This window comes from Carassius carassius, chromosome 34, assembly GCF_963082965.1.
Source record: "Carassius carassius chromosome 34, fCarCar2.1, whole genome shotgun sequence".
Taxonomy (NCBI): Eukaryota; Metazoa; Chordata; class Actinopteri; order Cypriniformes; family Cyprinidae; genus Carassius; species Carassius carassius.
This window is the reverse complement of record NC_081788.1, coordinates 24,347,655-24,363,969: the sequence shown is the minus strand read 5'-3', so window position 1 is coordinate 24,363,969 and position 16,315 is coordinate 24,347,655. Positions and strand designations below refer to the sequence as shown.

Sequence of the window (16,315 nt, the reverse complement as noted above, 5' to 3'; positions counted from 1 at the left end):
GCAAAGCCAGGGAATGAATTAGCAAATTGAGGGAATTAAATAGTAATCGTGTGCACGTTGTAGTACATTGAGGGAACAAATTTGTAAATTGTGCGCACAATTTATTAATTTCTTTCTCAAATGTCCTGTGCAGGGCTCCGTACTTGTGTTCACCAAGGCTGCATTTATTGGAGAAACAGAGCAAGATCAGTAATTTTGTGAAATTTTATTACACTATTTTTTAATCAAACATATTTTAAAATGTAACTTATTCCTGTGATGTTAAAGCTGAATTTTCAGCATCATTACTCCAGTCTGTAGTGTCATATGATCCTTCATAAATCTTTCTAAAATGCTGATTTGCTGCTCAAGAAACATTTCTTATTATTATCAATGTTGAAAACAGTTGAGCTGCTTAATATTTTTGTGGAAACAGTGATGCATATTTTCATTTTTCAGTATTATTTGATGAATAGAATGTCCATTAAAAAAAAAAATTTTATTTAAAACCTAAATCTTTTGCAACATGTAACATAATGTCTTTGTCACTTTTGATCAATTCAATGAACTCGTGCTAAATAAAAGTATTAATAAAAAAATTAAAAAAAACTGTACTGTCCCAAAATGTCTGAATGGTAGTGTAGTAATATTACTTAAAAAAAAAATGAAATTAAATTATTCTATATTATAATACAACACATTTAAGAAGTTTAGCTTTAAAAATTGTATATATTTGTTTTACATGTTATGTATTTTGTTTATGAATAAAATAATATTTACATTTTCATAATAAAATAATAAAAATGAAAGCTTCTTATTACTATATATATAATGCAAAAACATTCAAACAATTATAAATGAGGCTAAACTGTCCAAATACTTTTTGGGGTCAACGTACACTCTTCAAAATAATTTTAGTTTTTCGTTTTTTTATAGTGATGTAACAGAAGTTCAGTCTGGGTTCCTCAAAGACATTTCAGTGAACAGATCTTAAATAGAACCATTTTTTAGTGTGAATATTTTTGTAATCTGAAGAAAGTGAAAGTGAAGTGATTTGTGGTCAAGTATGGTGACCCATACTCGGAATTTGTGCTCTGCATTTAACCCATCCAGTAGTGAACACACACACCCAGAGCAGTGGGCAACCACATTGCTGTGGCTCCCGGGGAGCAGTTGGGGGTTCGGTGCCTTGTTCAAGGGTTCCACTTCAGTCATAGTATAGAGGGTGGAAGCAAGCACTGGTCATTCACTCCCCCACCTACAGTCCATGCCAGACCTGATACTCGAACCCGCAACCTTCAGGTTACAAGTATAACTCTCTAACCTTTAGGCCACAACTGCCCCAATAGGCAACAATAAAGAATCATTATTTTTAAGAGTGTGTGCAACAAAACCTGATGCAAAAGTTTTGTCATGATCTTAAGATTAACTAGGTGACACTTTTCTGGTGTTGATAAAGTGTTTGTCTGGTGTGGATTTGTCTGTGGATGCATGATAAATAAGGTTGGGGAACACTGTGAAAATATGCAACGATAACACAAGTGTGCACGCTTGGAGAAGCATTACCAGTGTCTGTCATGTCTTTTTCTTTCCAAGAGGATAATACTAGGATTGATAATATTTATAATGGATTATGGTGTTTAAAAGTTAAGTCGAAAGCTGTGATAGCATCTCATTTCCACAGAAGGAAGAAGAAAGATAGGAAGTAATGTACAAGGACAAGAGGAGAAGAAGACCAGAGGAGTTTTCAATTTTAACTAGCATTTCCCCCATAAAATTCAAGGCCATCTGTGCATGGCCAACGTCATGTGGTTAATCCACAGCGCAAGATAAGTAGTCAGTCTAAAACAATCCTTATGGTGATTAATGGAATGCTTTGTGGATGCTGAGCAAGGCCATGTTTTATTCAGAGCCTCTGGAGAGCTATACTCACAGATAAATCACAGATAAAGACTAAGTGAAAATTGCCAATGTTTTCATAATCCCAAACAAGTCAGTGGGGACCACGTTGGTTTGATATCCATCTATTTCCCTGCTTAGATTCATTCCACCAGCCCGTAGATTGCAGCACTCCACTGAAGAGGCAATGAATGTGTCTTGAAAGGTCTACCCTATTTATTTTGTCCGTCTGTTATTTTTATCTCTCTGCGTCATCCAGGAATTCACCTACAGAGCAAGACGACTATTTCCTGATGTGGACACAAGACTGTCCTCTATGAGCTAACATGAGATGTATGAAAATGCACAGATATCCCACGTAATACTGGAGGAAACCTGGCATTCTGAATTGTGACGACTTACTTGTAGGGTAATGTGAAGACATCATGAGAGAAATGCATTGTTAAAACCAGCATGACAACAATGGTCCCAGCCAGTAACTAACTAAAAGCAACAGCAGTACATTTTTCAGTAGTGTGACAGTTATTTTTCAGTATTTTTGTCTTGTTTTCCAGTAAAAGTATCTAGACATCCTTAAAACAAGTTCAATTTACTTGAAAATCAAATCTGCTTGTAAAGTCTTGTTTTCAGAGAAGTTAATTTTTTTGGTAAATTAGTAAATAATTAAAAAAAAATTAAGGATAAATCTCACTAATTCGTTAGATTTACACTTAAAACCTGAAATATAACAAGATGATAGAAAACTTACTGTTGTCCAAACTGTTTCTTTTTCATAAATTTGTTTGTTTGATTGTTTATTTCAATGAATCGTTTCATACGATGACTCGCTTATTCAAATGAATCATCATTTAGCATAACTTAATAATATTTATAAATATTCATAAATGTTATTTATTTTTATTTTAGAAACATTCATACATTACACTATATTTATACATATTTAGATGGTACTTGTTTAAGCTATTCATTCATGTTATCCACTCAAATTATATAAAAATAGTGTTTCTATATACATTCTTATATACATTATATACTATATACATTCATATATAATTTTTTTCTAGAACTGAGCAGTTTTCTTTTTTTTACGTCTGACAGGATGCCAGTGCACAGTACTTGAGCTACCAACTTTAACATTCAACGTTTACCCAGAAAACTATTAAAAAGGTCTGAATACATAATGAATGTGCACTTAAGGGGAAGGTCAGACTGATCATTTTTACCTCCACCCACGTTAAAGGCTGCACCGACTAATTCAGAGCTTGACTAAATGCTTTAAAAAGCCTCAGCGTAGTTTGCAGTTACATTTGTTAATAACTTATTGTCTAGCTAACTTCTTTTCAACAAGGTTCTGTAGCTTCACTATTTAGACTGTTATTGCTGTCATCAATAAGCTACATGCACAGTTAAACACAAATGCCTTTTTTTTCAACCACTAATTGCATCTCATTGAGTCTTGTGTTCATTAGAAGATCAACAAAAATGTCCCACTTCTCTCTGCTTGTGAGATGTAAAGGTTTCTCTCCCGCAGCTGTGATTGAGCACACTACAGCATCAGCTGCACTTTAGACTCTTTAAAAATTTATTCTGGATTAACACTTTCTGACAGAAACATTTCGTCTGAGTATCTGTACAATGGAGAGTCACAGTATTGACTCGTGTTCTTTGAAATCCTCTGGTTTTTAAATATTGAGGAGGTCACTGTAGTGGATTCTTCCATCTTGTGGTAGTAAACAATAATAATGTTATTCAGAAGGGAGAGCTTACACAAGCACACACACACACAGTGGGGAAAAAAAAATAGAACAGGATACAGTAGAGACAAGCGGCGAAAGGAAAATATGTTTGTCAGCATCTCGGCCATACATCTTAGTGTTACATCTAGGGGTTTTGGGAGTGAAATAGCAGGATACTGATTGGAAACGAGTGAGTGAGAGAACAAACCATGACATGGTGAAGACAGGATGCTAAGAAAGAGAGAGAAAACCAGAATAGCATTGATGTAGCTTGGATAGAGTTGTAAATAAAGCATATTAGCATGAATATTTTGTTGCTGCTGTTTTGTTTGGGGTTTCTTTGAAGAAAAAGTAATTATTTCATCATCATAACACTATTTCATCAATAAATAAATACATACATTATTTATTATTATTATTAATTATTTCATCATCATAACACTATTTCATCAATAAATAAATCAATAAATCAATAAATAAATCTTGCCAAGAAAAACAGTTGTTAACCATCAAAGGTTATGGCGATAATATAAAATTTTATTTAAAACATACAATAAATGAAAATAATTTGATAAATATAACTGCATTAAAAAAATTATAAAATCTAGAAAGAATATGTTGTTGTTTTTTCAGGACTCGTTGGTGAATAGAAAGTTCAAAGTTTATTTGAAATAGAAATCTTCTGTAACATTATAAATGTCATTACTGTCAATTTAAATGAATTCTATGCATAAATAAAAGTATTAAATTCTTGATGATGAAGGTAAAATTATATTTAATATTCCACACAGAAGGTAAATCCAAAAGAGAAAGCCTTAGCACACGTGAAATTATAGAGGAGATCTGACAAATACTAGGAAACTTAAATACACAGGCAAATTAAGATAATAAACTAGACACAGGTGAACATAATGAACTAATCAGACACGAGGGAAAACTAGGTCAAAACAGGAAAACGAGGAAAGACAACAAACTAAAAGTTAATGATCGCGACAATAAACATGCCATTTTAGTCATAATTTACTCTAAATAAATTGACAAGATTAATGTTTTTTTTTTTTTTAATTAAATAAGAAAACTGTAACTAAATCAAAACTGAAAATTCACCTTACCAAAGAATTGAGTAAATCATAAACTTTAAACACAATGATAGCGAGTTAAGGTGAACGTGATTTCACCAAGTACAACATGTTCCTGGATCAACATTCTTGTTGATCCTGGAACAACATTCTACTCAACCAATCAGTATCGAGGGATATGTTTTCAAGAAATGTCAGATTTAGGTTTACAATCATGGATAGATACTTCTACATCCTTGTCATCATTTCCCTCTGATTTTAGGAATAAATTATAGGTAGGGTTAGGTTTAATGGAAGGGATTGGGTTAGGTCTATATTTTTGGACAGTAATGTTGATCCAGAATCAACATAAGATGATCCAGGCACATGTCTTACTTGGCAAAATCACAACAACCATGAGTTAGCGATGACAGAATTTTATTTTTAACTATATTGGATCTCTTTGTGGATGCGAATGGTGGAATGACAGTAAAGCAGACCAGGTAGCCAAAAGCAGACCTCACATGCTCCTATCACAGCGTGGCTCATTTTGGAAGCAATTCACTAAGAGACGTGAAAAAACCTGATAGAAGCACTTAAAGAAGCAATTTTTTCTCTCGTGACAAGCATGAGGGCCTGAAGCACAGCCAGTTTATGCACATGTAGAAAATGGAAGTTACACTCGTATGTCAAGCTGTATGAACTAAAAGCCATCAGCATGCTTTTCTGAGATGTTCTGCTGGTAATAAGTCACTTCACATCCATCCACCCTCGCTTTCTTCACATACGAGACGTGTTAATGCTGTTTACACGCTCCGACACAAAAAAAAGAGAATGTAATGGGTCAAAAAGCCCTTGAGAAAACATCTTCATTTATCACTAGCTGAAGCAAGTGCGCATATCTGTGAATAAATTGCAAATGCACAAGACAATGAAGTTGACTGAGGAATGTTTTTTTTATGTTTTCATAACTATTGATTCACCAAGTATAAAAGTCTTTTTCACTGGCTGTGTGTTAAAGAAGTAGATAAGAGCAAAGTACAGCTAGAAGGCAACCCAATATAGTGGCTTAAAAATAAGGATTTTGTCCATTTGAGTCAGTGGTTTAGATTTTCATTGGCTCTAACAAAATAATTATAATTTTTAATGTACTGCGAAATAATATTATAATTTAAAATAACTTTTCTATTGATGTATATTTTAAAATGTAATATATTTTTGAGATGACAAAGATGAATTTTTTAGCTGCCCTTACTAATACTAGGGAGCCCTGTACATGACACGCAGGAAAAAATATAAAACTAAATTGTGTGCACGATTTACTAATTCGTTCCCTCAATGTACTAAAACGTGCACACAATTACTATAGCGTTCCCTCGATTTACTATTTGCATTTTTGCTAAATAGTAATCGTGTGCACATTTTAGTAAATTGAGGGAACTAATTAGTAAATCGTGCACACAATTTATTTATTTTTTCTTGCATGTCATGTGCGGGGCTCCGTATAATACTAATCAGTTACTATAATTTATTATTGTGTTAAAGTATTAATATCTAATAATAATAAACTAATAATTAATTGGTATCATTATCAAAGTTGAAAACATTTGTTGCTGCTTAGTATTTTGTGGATGGCATGATAATTTTTTTTCAGAATTATTTGTTGAATAGAAAGTTACATGACATATTATAAAATAAAAGATTTTAAGCAGATATCTTTTGTAACATTATAAATGTCTTTACTGTCACTTTTGATCAATTGAATGCATCCTTGCTGAATTAAAGTATTAACAAACATGAGAGAAAAGAAAAATCATTATGACAATAATTAAAGGTGGTGACCATAAGAGACTACTTTCAAAAACATAAAAAACATAATTATTCCAAATTTTTGACAGATAATAAATCATAGGTATATATATATATATATATATATATATATATATACATATATATGCACGTATGATTTATTATCAGTCAAAAAACTGTCAAAAAATATATATATACATATAGAAAATTCATCAAAATATTTTAATGAGACACAGTGTCTTTACATATGCAACCTAGATTTTTAATGATCAAGAATATATGAAAATTATACACTTTAGCAAGAAAACAATTGTCTATGATCTAGAACGTTCCACAATGGTTTGTAATTTTCAATCAGTTCTAACTGATGCTTCCACCACTTGATGAAGAAGTTCAAGTCAGTTAAAATCACAATAACGTTCAGTGCATCACAGAAAATCAAATGTTTGCGTTTGCAAGGCTTAAAAACATGTTGATGATCAACAAAATACACTAGCACGGACAGAACATATGCATCACTAGATGCCATCTGATGCATGCGTTTTTATCTTAAAGACAGATGTCTTCCGAACATTTATGATTTAAAATTCAAGCAAAGTTTGTACACAATAATTGAAAATCTATGCTTTCCAGATGAAGTGCCCTTAGTAAGCATACAGACATCTTGGAGCTGTATGTGTGCTTAGACATTGTCATGTATTAGAAATGTTTCATTGCCAAAATACTTCTTTAATATAAAGACTCAAGAGATTTATAGGCTGACTTCCTTGAAAAGACAGAAGTCTGTTACTGAGCTCTTATTTTTCCAGTTGTGCAGATTTTACACATTTCAGCTTTAATGAGTGCCGACTGATGTTGCTAACACCACATGCTGTGTAGCACTGGGAAACCAGACACGTTTCATATCAATTATGCTGAGAAAGTCTCACATAGTCTCTCCAATGAGATTACGACGCGTCACCAAAAAGCTCATCAGAAACATCCATCTGCCCTGTCTTGTATCCAAAAACATGACACAGAGCAAACAAAAGGCTAAATCTTTTGTAGTGTAAACAGTTGTGCCAGTTTCTGACTTCTGTCAGAACACATTTGTGATGAGACAAGGCTTGTGAAGATGGATGAGATTATAGGCGATTCTTTTTTCTGCTGACGTGGAGCTGGACGGACTTTCGGGAACACTGTGTGATGAATGTGGGGATACGGCAGGGATGGAGTAAATGTGATTAAATACACCCTCTTCTTCCTTAAGATGATGTAGGGAAAGGGTTAAGTTTATTATTTTGGGCAAAAGAAGCAAGTTCATTTCACTAAAGAACAAGCCTATAGGATTCTGACAAAAAGCTCCCACACACAATTTCATGTCTGGTTTATTATATGATTTGTGATCATGTTAACATGAACACTTATAAGATTTTTAAGCGTTTATACACTATATAATTGTTACTGAAATTTGACGTTTTTTAATTTTTTATTTAATTTTTGCACTTTTTGTAAATATATTATTTTTGTGTGCATTTTTGTTATTCTCATAACTGATTTTGGGGTCTGTAAGAGTTTTTGTTTTTCTAAGAAATCTTATATGCTCATTAAGACTCAAAATAGAGCAAATAATAATAATAATAATAAAAATAAAAAGATAAAAAATCTGATTTAAATGCAATTTAAAATAACATTTTTAGAGTTGAAAAGGTTTAAAAATGTAATATAAAAATCAGAATTTTCAGTATTATTACTCCAATCTTCAGTGTCACATGATCCTTCAGAAATTACTTTAATAAGATGATTTGCTGTTAAAGAAACATTTATTATTATTATAAATGTTGTAAACAGTTGTTCTTCTAAATTTTTGGGGGGAAACTGGAAAAATTATCATTATTTTTTGTTTTACAATTCTTTGATGAACAGAAAAGACAAAAACATTTATTTTAAATAAATAAAAAATATATTTTGTTTGATTAAAATGTATTTACTGTAACTTTTGTCCAATTTAATGCATCCATGCTGAATAAAAGTTACCTTTTTTTAAGTAGTGGTATTTTCACCACCATTTTTGTACAGTCTTGATAAGTTCAGTAGAAGTAAAATGGAAATAGTTGTAAGCCTCCTTGTTTAGCATTTCCTAGAAAAAAAAAACCTTCATACAGTCAGTTACATATAAAATGAAACCTGCTGATTCAGATAAATCTGACATAAAACTACACTTTACGTCAAATCTTATTAATTCTTACACAGAGACTTCTATCAGTTCGACTATCACCTTGGGTGCTGGTCATGTGGTGGACGTGTCCCCCCACTTTTAATGAAACGTAAATTCGTACCCCACCTTTTTTCCGGGCAAGTGTGTTCACATAGAGGTTTTCAAGGTTTTCAAACATTACTGAGTGCTAAACACTCTCATGAAGTGCATGTTACATTCGTCCTCGAAGCCAGAGGGCAGTCTCGCACTGAAAACTATAAATGGCTCATAGAAGTAATAACCATAGACAGTAAAAGAAATGGACACAGCGACCCCATTGGATTCAACGGAGACAAGTGAAGTCAATTAGAAGCACGCACTTCCTGGGGGTCGAGCGTACTGCGCAGACTCAAACTGAGCTTGATGACGTAGATGTCACGTGAGCAACCTGTCTGACAATTGTAAGTCTTCTAATCGCTGTGCCAAGAGAAATCTGAATCACTCACTGAATCTTGCAGACGTTGTTGAATAATTTTGTCCCGTGGCTTTTATGGGCTCTCTATGGGCTTCTCCCTTGACTTCATGCCTCCGCGTCCCCCCGATTGCCTCAGACAATAAAAGATTGTCAGCAAGCTGTCGGGAGTATAAGTCATTCTACGAAAGCACTGTATAACTGATATAGGCCTATTTTTTTTATTATTTTTTTTCCTTTTTATTCAAAACAATTCCAAACATGCTTAATATATCAGGAAATATCTCGTTTCTCAAATATGTGTAGGTAAACGTGTTTTGCACCTTTATAGATTGTTATTTGATCAATATATGGAAATGTAGTTTAATCTATTAACTACACATAAAAACCTGACTTTTTATTTAAGTGCCATATCATGCCATAAAATATTTTTAATACGACTGAATTTGCATTTAATGTAAATTTTAATAACAATATTGTAAGATACTTATTTTAACACTTTCATTTTATAGAGAGTAAAGAACATTTACATTATCAAAAAACATTTTCATTCAGTCTAGCCAGAGTTCAGGCACTCTCAAAAACTCCCATTAAAATCACTGAAGCACTTTACATTATGAAACGAATATCTTACTTACATTCGTATGCACATCTGCACTTTTTGTTGTTTCTGATGAGAGAATTCGCTAAATAATTCAGTCAGCGAGCAAGTGAACAAAACACCGCGTTTCAGTGATGACTCTTCTGGACGTCTCTCATTGGCCATTGCATCCATAAGCGGAACAGAATAGTTTCTGATTATCTGATTATATTTCTGGTTATCATGAAGCGTTGTACGAACGCGTCTGTCTCTGGCTCAGCGCCAGCTAGCGAACGCAGATTTGAATTTAGCAGCTGATGCTGTGCACTGAACGATCTAATCACACCGCTGTGATTGTATCAAATATATAAAAAATATTATTCTGCAATTTTTTTTTTTTTCGTTTGGAAGAAATCTGAGGGGGCACGTGCCCCCTCACTTTGAATGGGCACGACGCCTCTGCCTTGTATCGATAATCATCTGAAAATATTCAGGAAATGGAAATGACTTATTATAAGCAATTCAACAGAATTTTGTGAAAATGACTGATAAAAGACTTATTTATAGTGCTCTGGGAGTTGGATCATGAATGGATATGCTAATGCACTACAAAAGTAAATTATGGAATGATAATTCAAACATCTCCTTTGATGACACAAAAATACACTCTAGTGCATTAATATTCATATTGCTCCCTTAATATTTTCGACTTACATTTATGCATAAGCATTTCAAGCTAATTGGTAATGTGGCACTAAAACGATCTTCGCTTGCATGCATGCCAAAAGTAGCTCATGAGTTTCTCTGAGAAACTTTAGATGTGTCTGTCATTCGTTCTGTTCAGAAACCAAAGAACATGCTGATAAATATATTTTATCCAGTAGGGCTGGGCGATATATCTAACGATATGATCATGCGCATCTAATCAGTAAATCTGGCTCCGTGATTACCGCTAAATCACCATCACCTGCTTTTAAATGGAGCGGCATTTAATAGACAGAGACAGATCACTGACAAGCTCAACAACTGAGCTTGTCAGTGAAAATATCTTGATCTTGTGTTAACCACAGACCTATTTTTAAGGCATCTAACCAAAAATCTATTGAAAAAACATTTGAATTGGAAATTGGAACCAGAAGTGTTAAAATACTAACTAATTTCTGACAAGTTACGAAATATCGCGTTCATTATCAAAGGCGATTCATCTGGGATAATGAACGCGATATTGCGATATTGCGTTCATTATCAAAGGCGATTCATCTGGGATAATGAACGCGATATTGCGATATTGCGTTCATTATCAAAGGCGATTCATCTGGGATAATGAATGCGATATTGTGAAATTGGTTCCAATTTCCAATTCAAATGTTTTTTCAATAGATTTTTGGTTAGATGCCTTAAAAATAGGTCTGTGGTTAACACAAGATCAAGATATTTTCATAAAAGTTGTTGAGAAGTTGAGAATAATACCATGATGAACAAAACGTTTACGAATCATAAATGGCTGCTGGTCACAAAGCTTATTTTCTGCAATAATCCAAAAGGATGATGGAAAAATCCTGCTGTTTTTTTTTTTTTTGAGGGAACCAGGGTGATGCTAACTTCCACATTGGATTGCAAAAACAAGTCATTACTTTAGCACTCTATTCAAACTATTTTTTTCACTATGAATTCAATTTTCCAACATTCCACTGTTTAACTTTTCTAGTTAAAATGAGTTGTATGGATTCCATTTCATTTGAATTCTAACTCCTCACATATAAAAACAGCAATTCTGCATCCTGTTTGCTACCTCATTTCAGTTTCAATTTAAATCAAGCAGCTATCAACTAAAACTTATAAGGCATTCCCAGATCAATTCATAATGGCACATTTTGCAACAGGGCTATTGTGAACTGTGCTCCATATCCTATTTGTTAGAGGTGAGAGGCTAGATTGTCTCTCGCTACAGATCCTCTGCCCTCCCCAATTTCCTTGTCACCTCATTCCTGAGGAGCCTGTGTTGCTGATGTTTTCTGGAACTCATTTCACCAGCCCTGGAGGTTAATTGTCTGCAGCTCCCTCATGTCTCTTATTGATTAAGAGTGTGGGCTGGAGCAGCTCAACTCATTGGCACCGATGCACATCTTCACTACGAGGCAGGGCCTTGAACCTCGTCACTCCAGGGAGGACTCATCCATGCTGGGCTTGCCCAAAGGGAACCAAACCCCTGACCACAAGCGGCACAAGCAATATCCTGTTTTGAACAGCCTGTGGAATTGCTCGAGGCTGGTCTTACTCACTGTGAAGAAAAAGGAGCAGGCTATGGGAAAAGTCATTCTCAGCCACAGCGGGCGTGAGAGACGCTGCTAGCAAGTGCTGTCCTGCACTCGTTGTGAAGCTGTCAATCTCTCGAGGATGACACTCAGTGACGGGCCTGTCATGGTTCATCATGGCTGATTGAGACCCAGGACCCTGAGCGCACATTACAGACAACAACTCTACAAGTCTAGACCTAAAATGTTTATCAGGCAAAGGCAAAAAACGAAGAAAGACGCATCCCATAAGCATCGCCATCACAGAAAATATTTCCTTTTTTTTCCTCGAAAGAGGAGCAGCCTTGCAGTGAATAGGAGAAAATGCAATTTATCTTCTTCACATTCAACATATTGGAGAGCAACCGGCCATCATGGAAAATACACAAAAAAATCACAATGTTTTCCTTATTCCATCTATCAGGTTTAAAAGAATAGTTCATCCAAAAATATTTTGTCATTATTTTATTGCCATACAATCTTTTCAAACAGGATTCTCAAAAAATATTTTTTTAGAGTCTTTACTTTTTTTTACAATTAAAGTTCAAAGCAACTAGGTGTGTCAAGCACTTTAAAAGTAGAGTATACAAGTCTATTCCAAGTTTGAAGCTATACCATAGATTTGTATGAGAAACCTAAACAGAAGACATGGAGTATTTTTTTTTTTTATATATACCTTTCAGTTTGGAATGAAATACAAATATATCTATACTTTACATTTCTCTGAGCTTATCACAATGCTTTCTGAAAGTCTTTATTTTTTATTTAGTATTTTTTATTTATTTAATAGTTTATAAACTGATTTTATTGTATTTTATAGAATAGAATATAGTACATAGTTAAAAATTTACAATTAAAAAATGTAAAAGCTATTTATTATTTATCACTTATCAGTCATGACATTTAAAAATGTATTATCAAATTAGCTTATCTGTATTGGCCATAATTTTTTAAAAAGTTACCTTTACACTTCACATTTTTCTGACCTTGTCACAATGCATTCTGAGAACGTGTTTTATTTTTTTATATATTTTTTTTTACATAAGGTTGAGTAAATAATGACAGCATTTTAAATTTTAATCAACTACTCCTTTAAAAAAACAGTGAGCTGAATCAACAAGCACTAATCAGTAATTACAGTATGGGATAGAACCAAAATTTCCAATGCTTGATCAGTGGATGTTATGATGAGTTTCCTTGTCTTTATAAAGCCCTGCTCCCTGTCCACCCACAGCCATCTGCCGTGCGCTCGGCTTTGGACACACAGTTTGGCATTTTGTCCGTGCTGGCAGCTCACTGTGGCAATAACCGAACATGCCCATACTCCTTACAGTTGTCAGAAAAACAGTTATATGTAGAAAAAGGACAAACATGAGCATGTTTTTTTTTTGGTGCGCGTGTCATGACTGAAGCAAAATATCTCCTCAGGTTGTTTTTTAAAACATTACTTCCCTTCAAAACCAAGAAGTGTGAAACTGTGAATCATGGTTGCGGGTGCGCTTTTATACAACTGTTCCATAAACAAGAAGTTATATAAAGTTTTTCATTTCATACACAACATGGTCAGCTATTGTAGTTAGCTTTGCTCTTTCAACAATTTTTTTTCTTAAATATTATGAATCCAAACTATTTGTATAATGTATACATTTAGTGCTTATTATATACTATATATGATAGAAAATGCATTTTGCTGTTTAGTATGCAGTAATGGACATAGCATATTACAACTGCTTACATGTTCTATACATCTTTTAGTGAGAATATTACCAAAGCTTTTTTTTCCAGACAGATTGCATTACAGATAGGGACATGGAAGGCTTACCAAGCCAATGCTCTCCTGTTATCTTGCCAAATCCTTCACGATAAGCTTCCCAGTCACGGAAAAAGTTAACAGAGCCATCCTCTCTGCGTTGAATCACCTGAAAAAAAAGGAAATTATCTGATATTATATAATATCCATGGAGAGGTGATATGTGAATAAACCCCCTAGGAAAATGCACAATTATTACATACACAGCTTTAATGCAAACTGCTAATTTTTGCCCTCAAAATGGTAAAGTTATAACATCTACCTGGAGAGGTAAACGCTCATCCATTGGACTAAACTAAAACATGCATGCTTTTACTTTTATATTACACTTAGATTTGCCATATCACTCAAATTCATCTTTGTAAAACACTAATAATTTTTATTATACTGAAAAATATAATCTTTAGCAAATCTTAAAATGAATGTGTATTTTCTTACTATATTTATATTATAATGTTGTAATTCCTAAAATCACTTAGCACTTAGTGATTTTAGCTTTTATTGTTTAACTTCTAATCTACGGTATTTAGACTTATTTATTAGTCATTAGTCATAACATAATATAACAACTAATCTGTATTGGCCAGAATTTTAAGCTCGGTGCATCCATCCTTTTTAAATTACCCTACAGTTTTGAATGAAATACAAATATATTAATACTTCACATTTCTCTGTGCTTGTCAAAAGGCATTCTGGGATTGTTACATTATAATGCCTTAAAATAGGCAGCTCCCTAGGTTTTGGAACATAAAGTTAGTCCTGGGACCATTAGACAGCACTATCTTTTCATATCTTATGTCAACCCTCTGCTCACTTCTACTTTAAAACAAAAAGATAATGAATCCTAGTGAAACCTGATTCAGTCTCTAGGTAGCTAACACAGTCATCACTTTTCTGAAGGTACATCCTTTGTCTTTGGTATGCAGATGTATTCTTTACTCTGAGAGGAATGAGGGGGAAACATGTAAATTGACTGGAGAAGGATATTTCAGGAGTGCAGTGCAGAGGACACATATAGGGGTCGGGGTCCTCAAGGGAAAGGTGACACACACATGGAATTCAAAGTGAAATTCAGACACTAATTGACTCCTGATCCCTTTATAGAAGATTAATCAGGCAGGCAGTGGATCAATGGCTGTTGGAAATGCCAGCAAAGGAGACGTCTTGCCATCAATGTAATGAGCCAAGCACAGCGCCCTTCTCACATGCTCACCAGTGCTTGCCAAGACAAAAAAAATAATAAATAAATAAAACACATGCCTCCGGGGATAGCTCCCAGAGAAACAACCTCACCTAAACTAGACGGGAACAGCTCAAGGAACTCAACACTAAAGTAAAACCACCTTCTGACCTCAGTTAGGAATCTATCTATCTGTGTATCTCGTGCCGAAGTCTACTTTGTGTAATGCATTATCAATTGCTGCGATGTGAAAATGGAATTTGTGTCACTAGAAATGCATGCATTCATGTACTGAAGGTGCTCTTTCCTCGTAAGAAGAGTTTATGTTTAGCTAAGGGGCTTTATGTGTGATGACACACAACGTATAGATTCTTCAGAGAAGACCTTTGAGTGGGTCCTCCCCCATGTGATCTTGGAAAACACAGCCGCTGTCTCAATAAAACATGCCAACACTCTCTGCAGGTGCTTTGGGCCACATTCAAAATTAATGGATGTGGCTTGACTCTGAATAAATCCTTTCATTGTTTCCTCTTTCAATCCACAGAGCAACCAAAAAGATTTTAATTATTCACCATAATCTCTGTAAATGAACACTGAGTCACCTTTCAGCAGTGGGCTCACTTAATCTTTATTGTACCTCGAGTATAAAACAGGTAATTAAAATACAGGGAAATTTTCATGTTCTGATAAATATTTCATAAGTGCTGCTTTGAATATTCCCATCGGCGCAGCATGAGCAGACTTCATGCGAGGCGCCGTTTAGATAGTAGAAAATCAGGTGCATACTTCAGGCTGTCACACTATATAGGGAAAGATGTAACAGTCGAGCCTGCCACTTAAACAGTAAAGTAACTATGAAATGTAAATCATTTCAAAATGCTGTGAGAATGTAAAAGGGAAACAAATAAGAAAATAAATGAATAAATAAATACAAATTTTTGCTAAATACATGTATATGATAAAAGCTATAATATTATAATAAAATTAGCTTTAAAACAAAACAGAACATTTATTTTAGATAGTTGCCAAGGCAAAATTTCTAAATAAATAATAAATAAAATTACCATAAACTGAAACTTACATAAAAATGTGTATAAAAAATAAAACTACTAAAACTGACCAAAAAAAGTCAAATTATTAAAACTTTCACTAAAATTCAAATGAAAAAGGAAAATATAAAAATGAAAACTGACTCATAATATTAATAAAACCTACTGTATATTATAATACGGTCAATGATACTAAAATAAGACTGATATATCAAATTAAACATTAACATTGCATATCATTGCATATCTTGATTAAATCTATAAATATAGTTA

At 33.7% G+C, this 16,315-nt stretch overlaps 1 protein-coding gene across 2 annotated transcripts in view; it reads right to left on the bottom strand.

Moving 5' to 3' along the window:
• The window catches only part of LOC132114822 (fibrinogen C domain-containing protein 1-like), a 114,001-nt gene that overhangs the window by 26,555 nt on the left and 71,131 nt on the right, over nucleotides 1-16,315 (bottom strand). For both annotated transcript variants that reach the window (XM_059523166.1, XM_059523165.1), the window contains one exon: nucleotides 13,826-13,922. In XM_059523166.1, coding sequence (XP_059379149.1) covers nucleotides 13,826-13,922 — 97 coding nt within the window. The remainder of the gene's footprint in view (nucleotides 1-13,825; nucleotides 13,923-16,315) is intronic.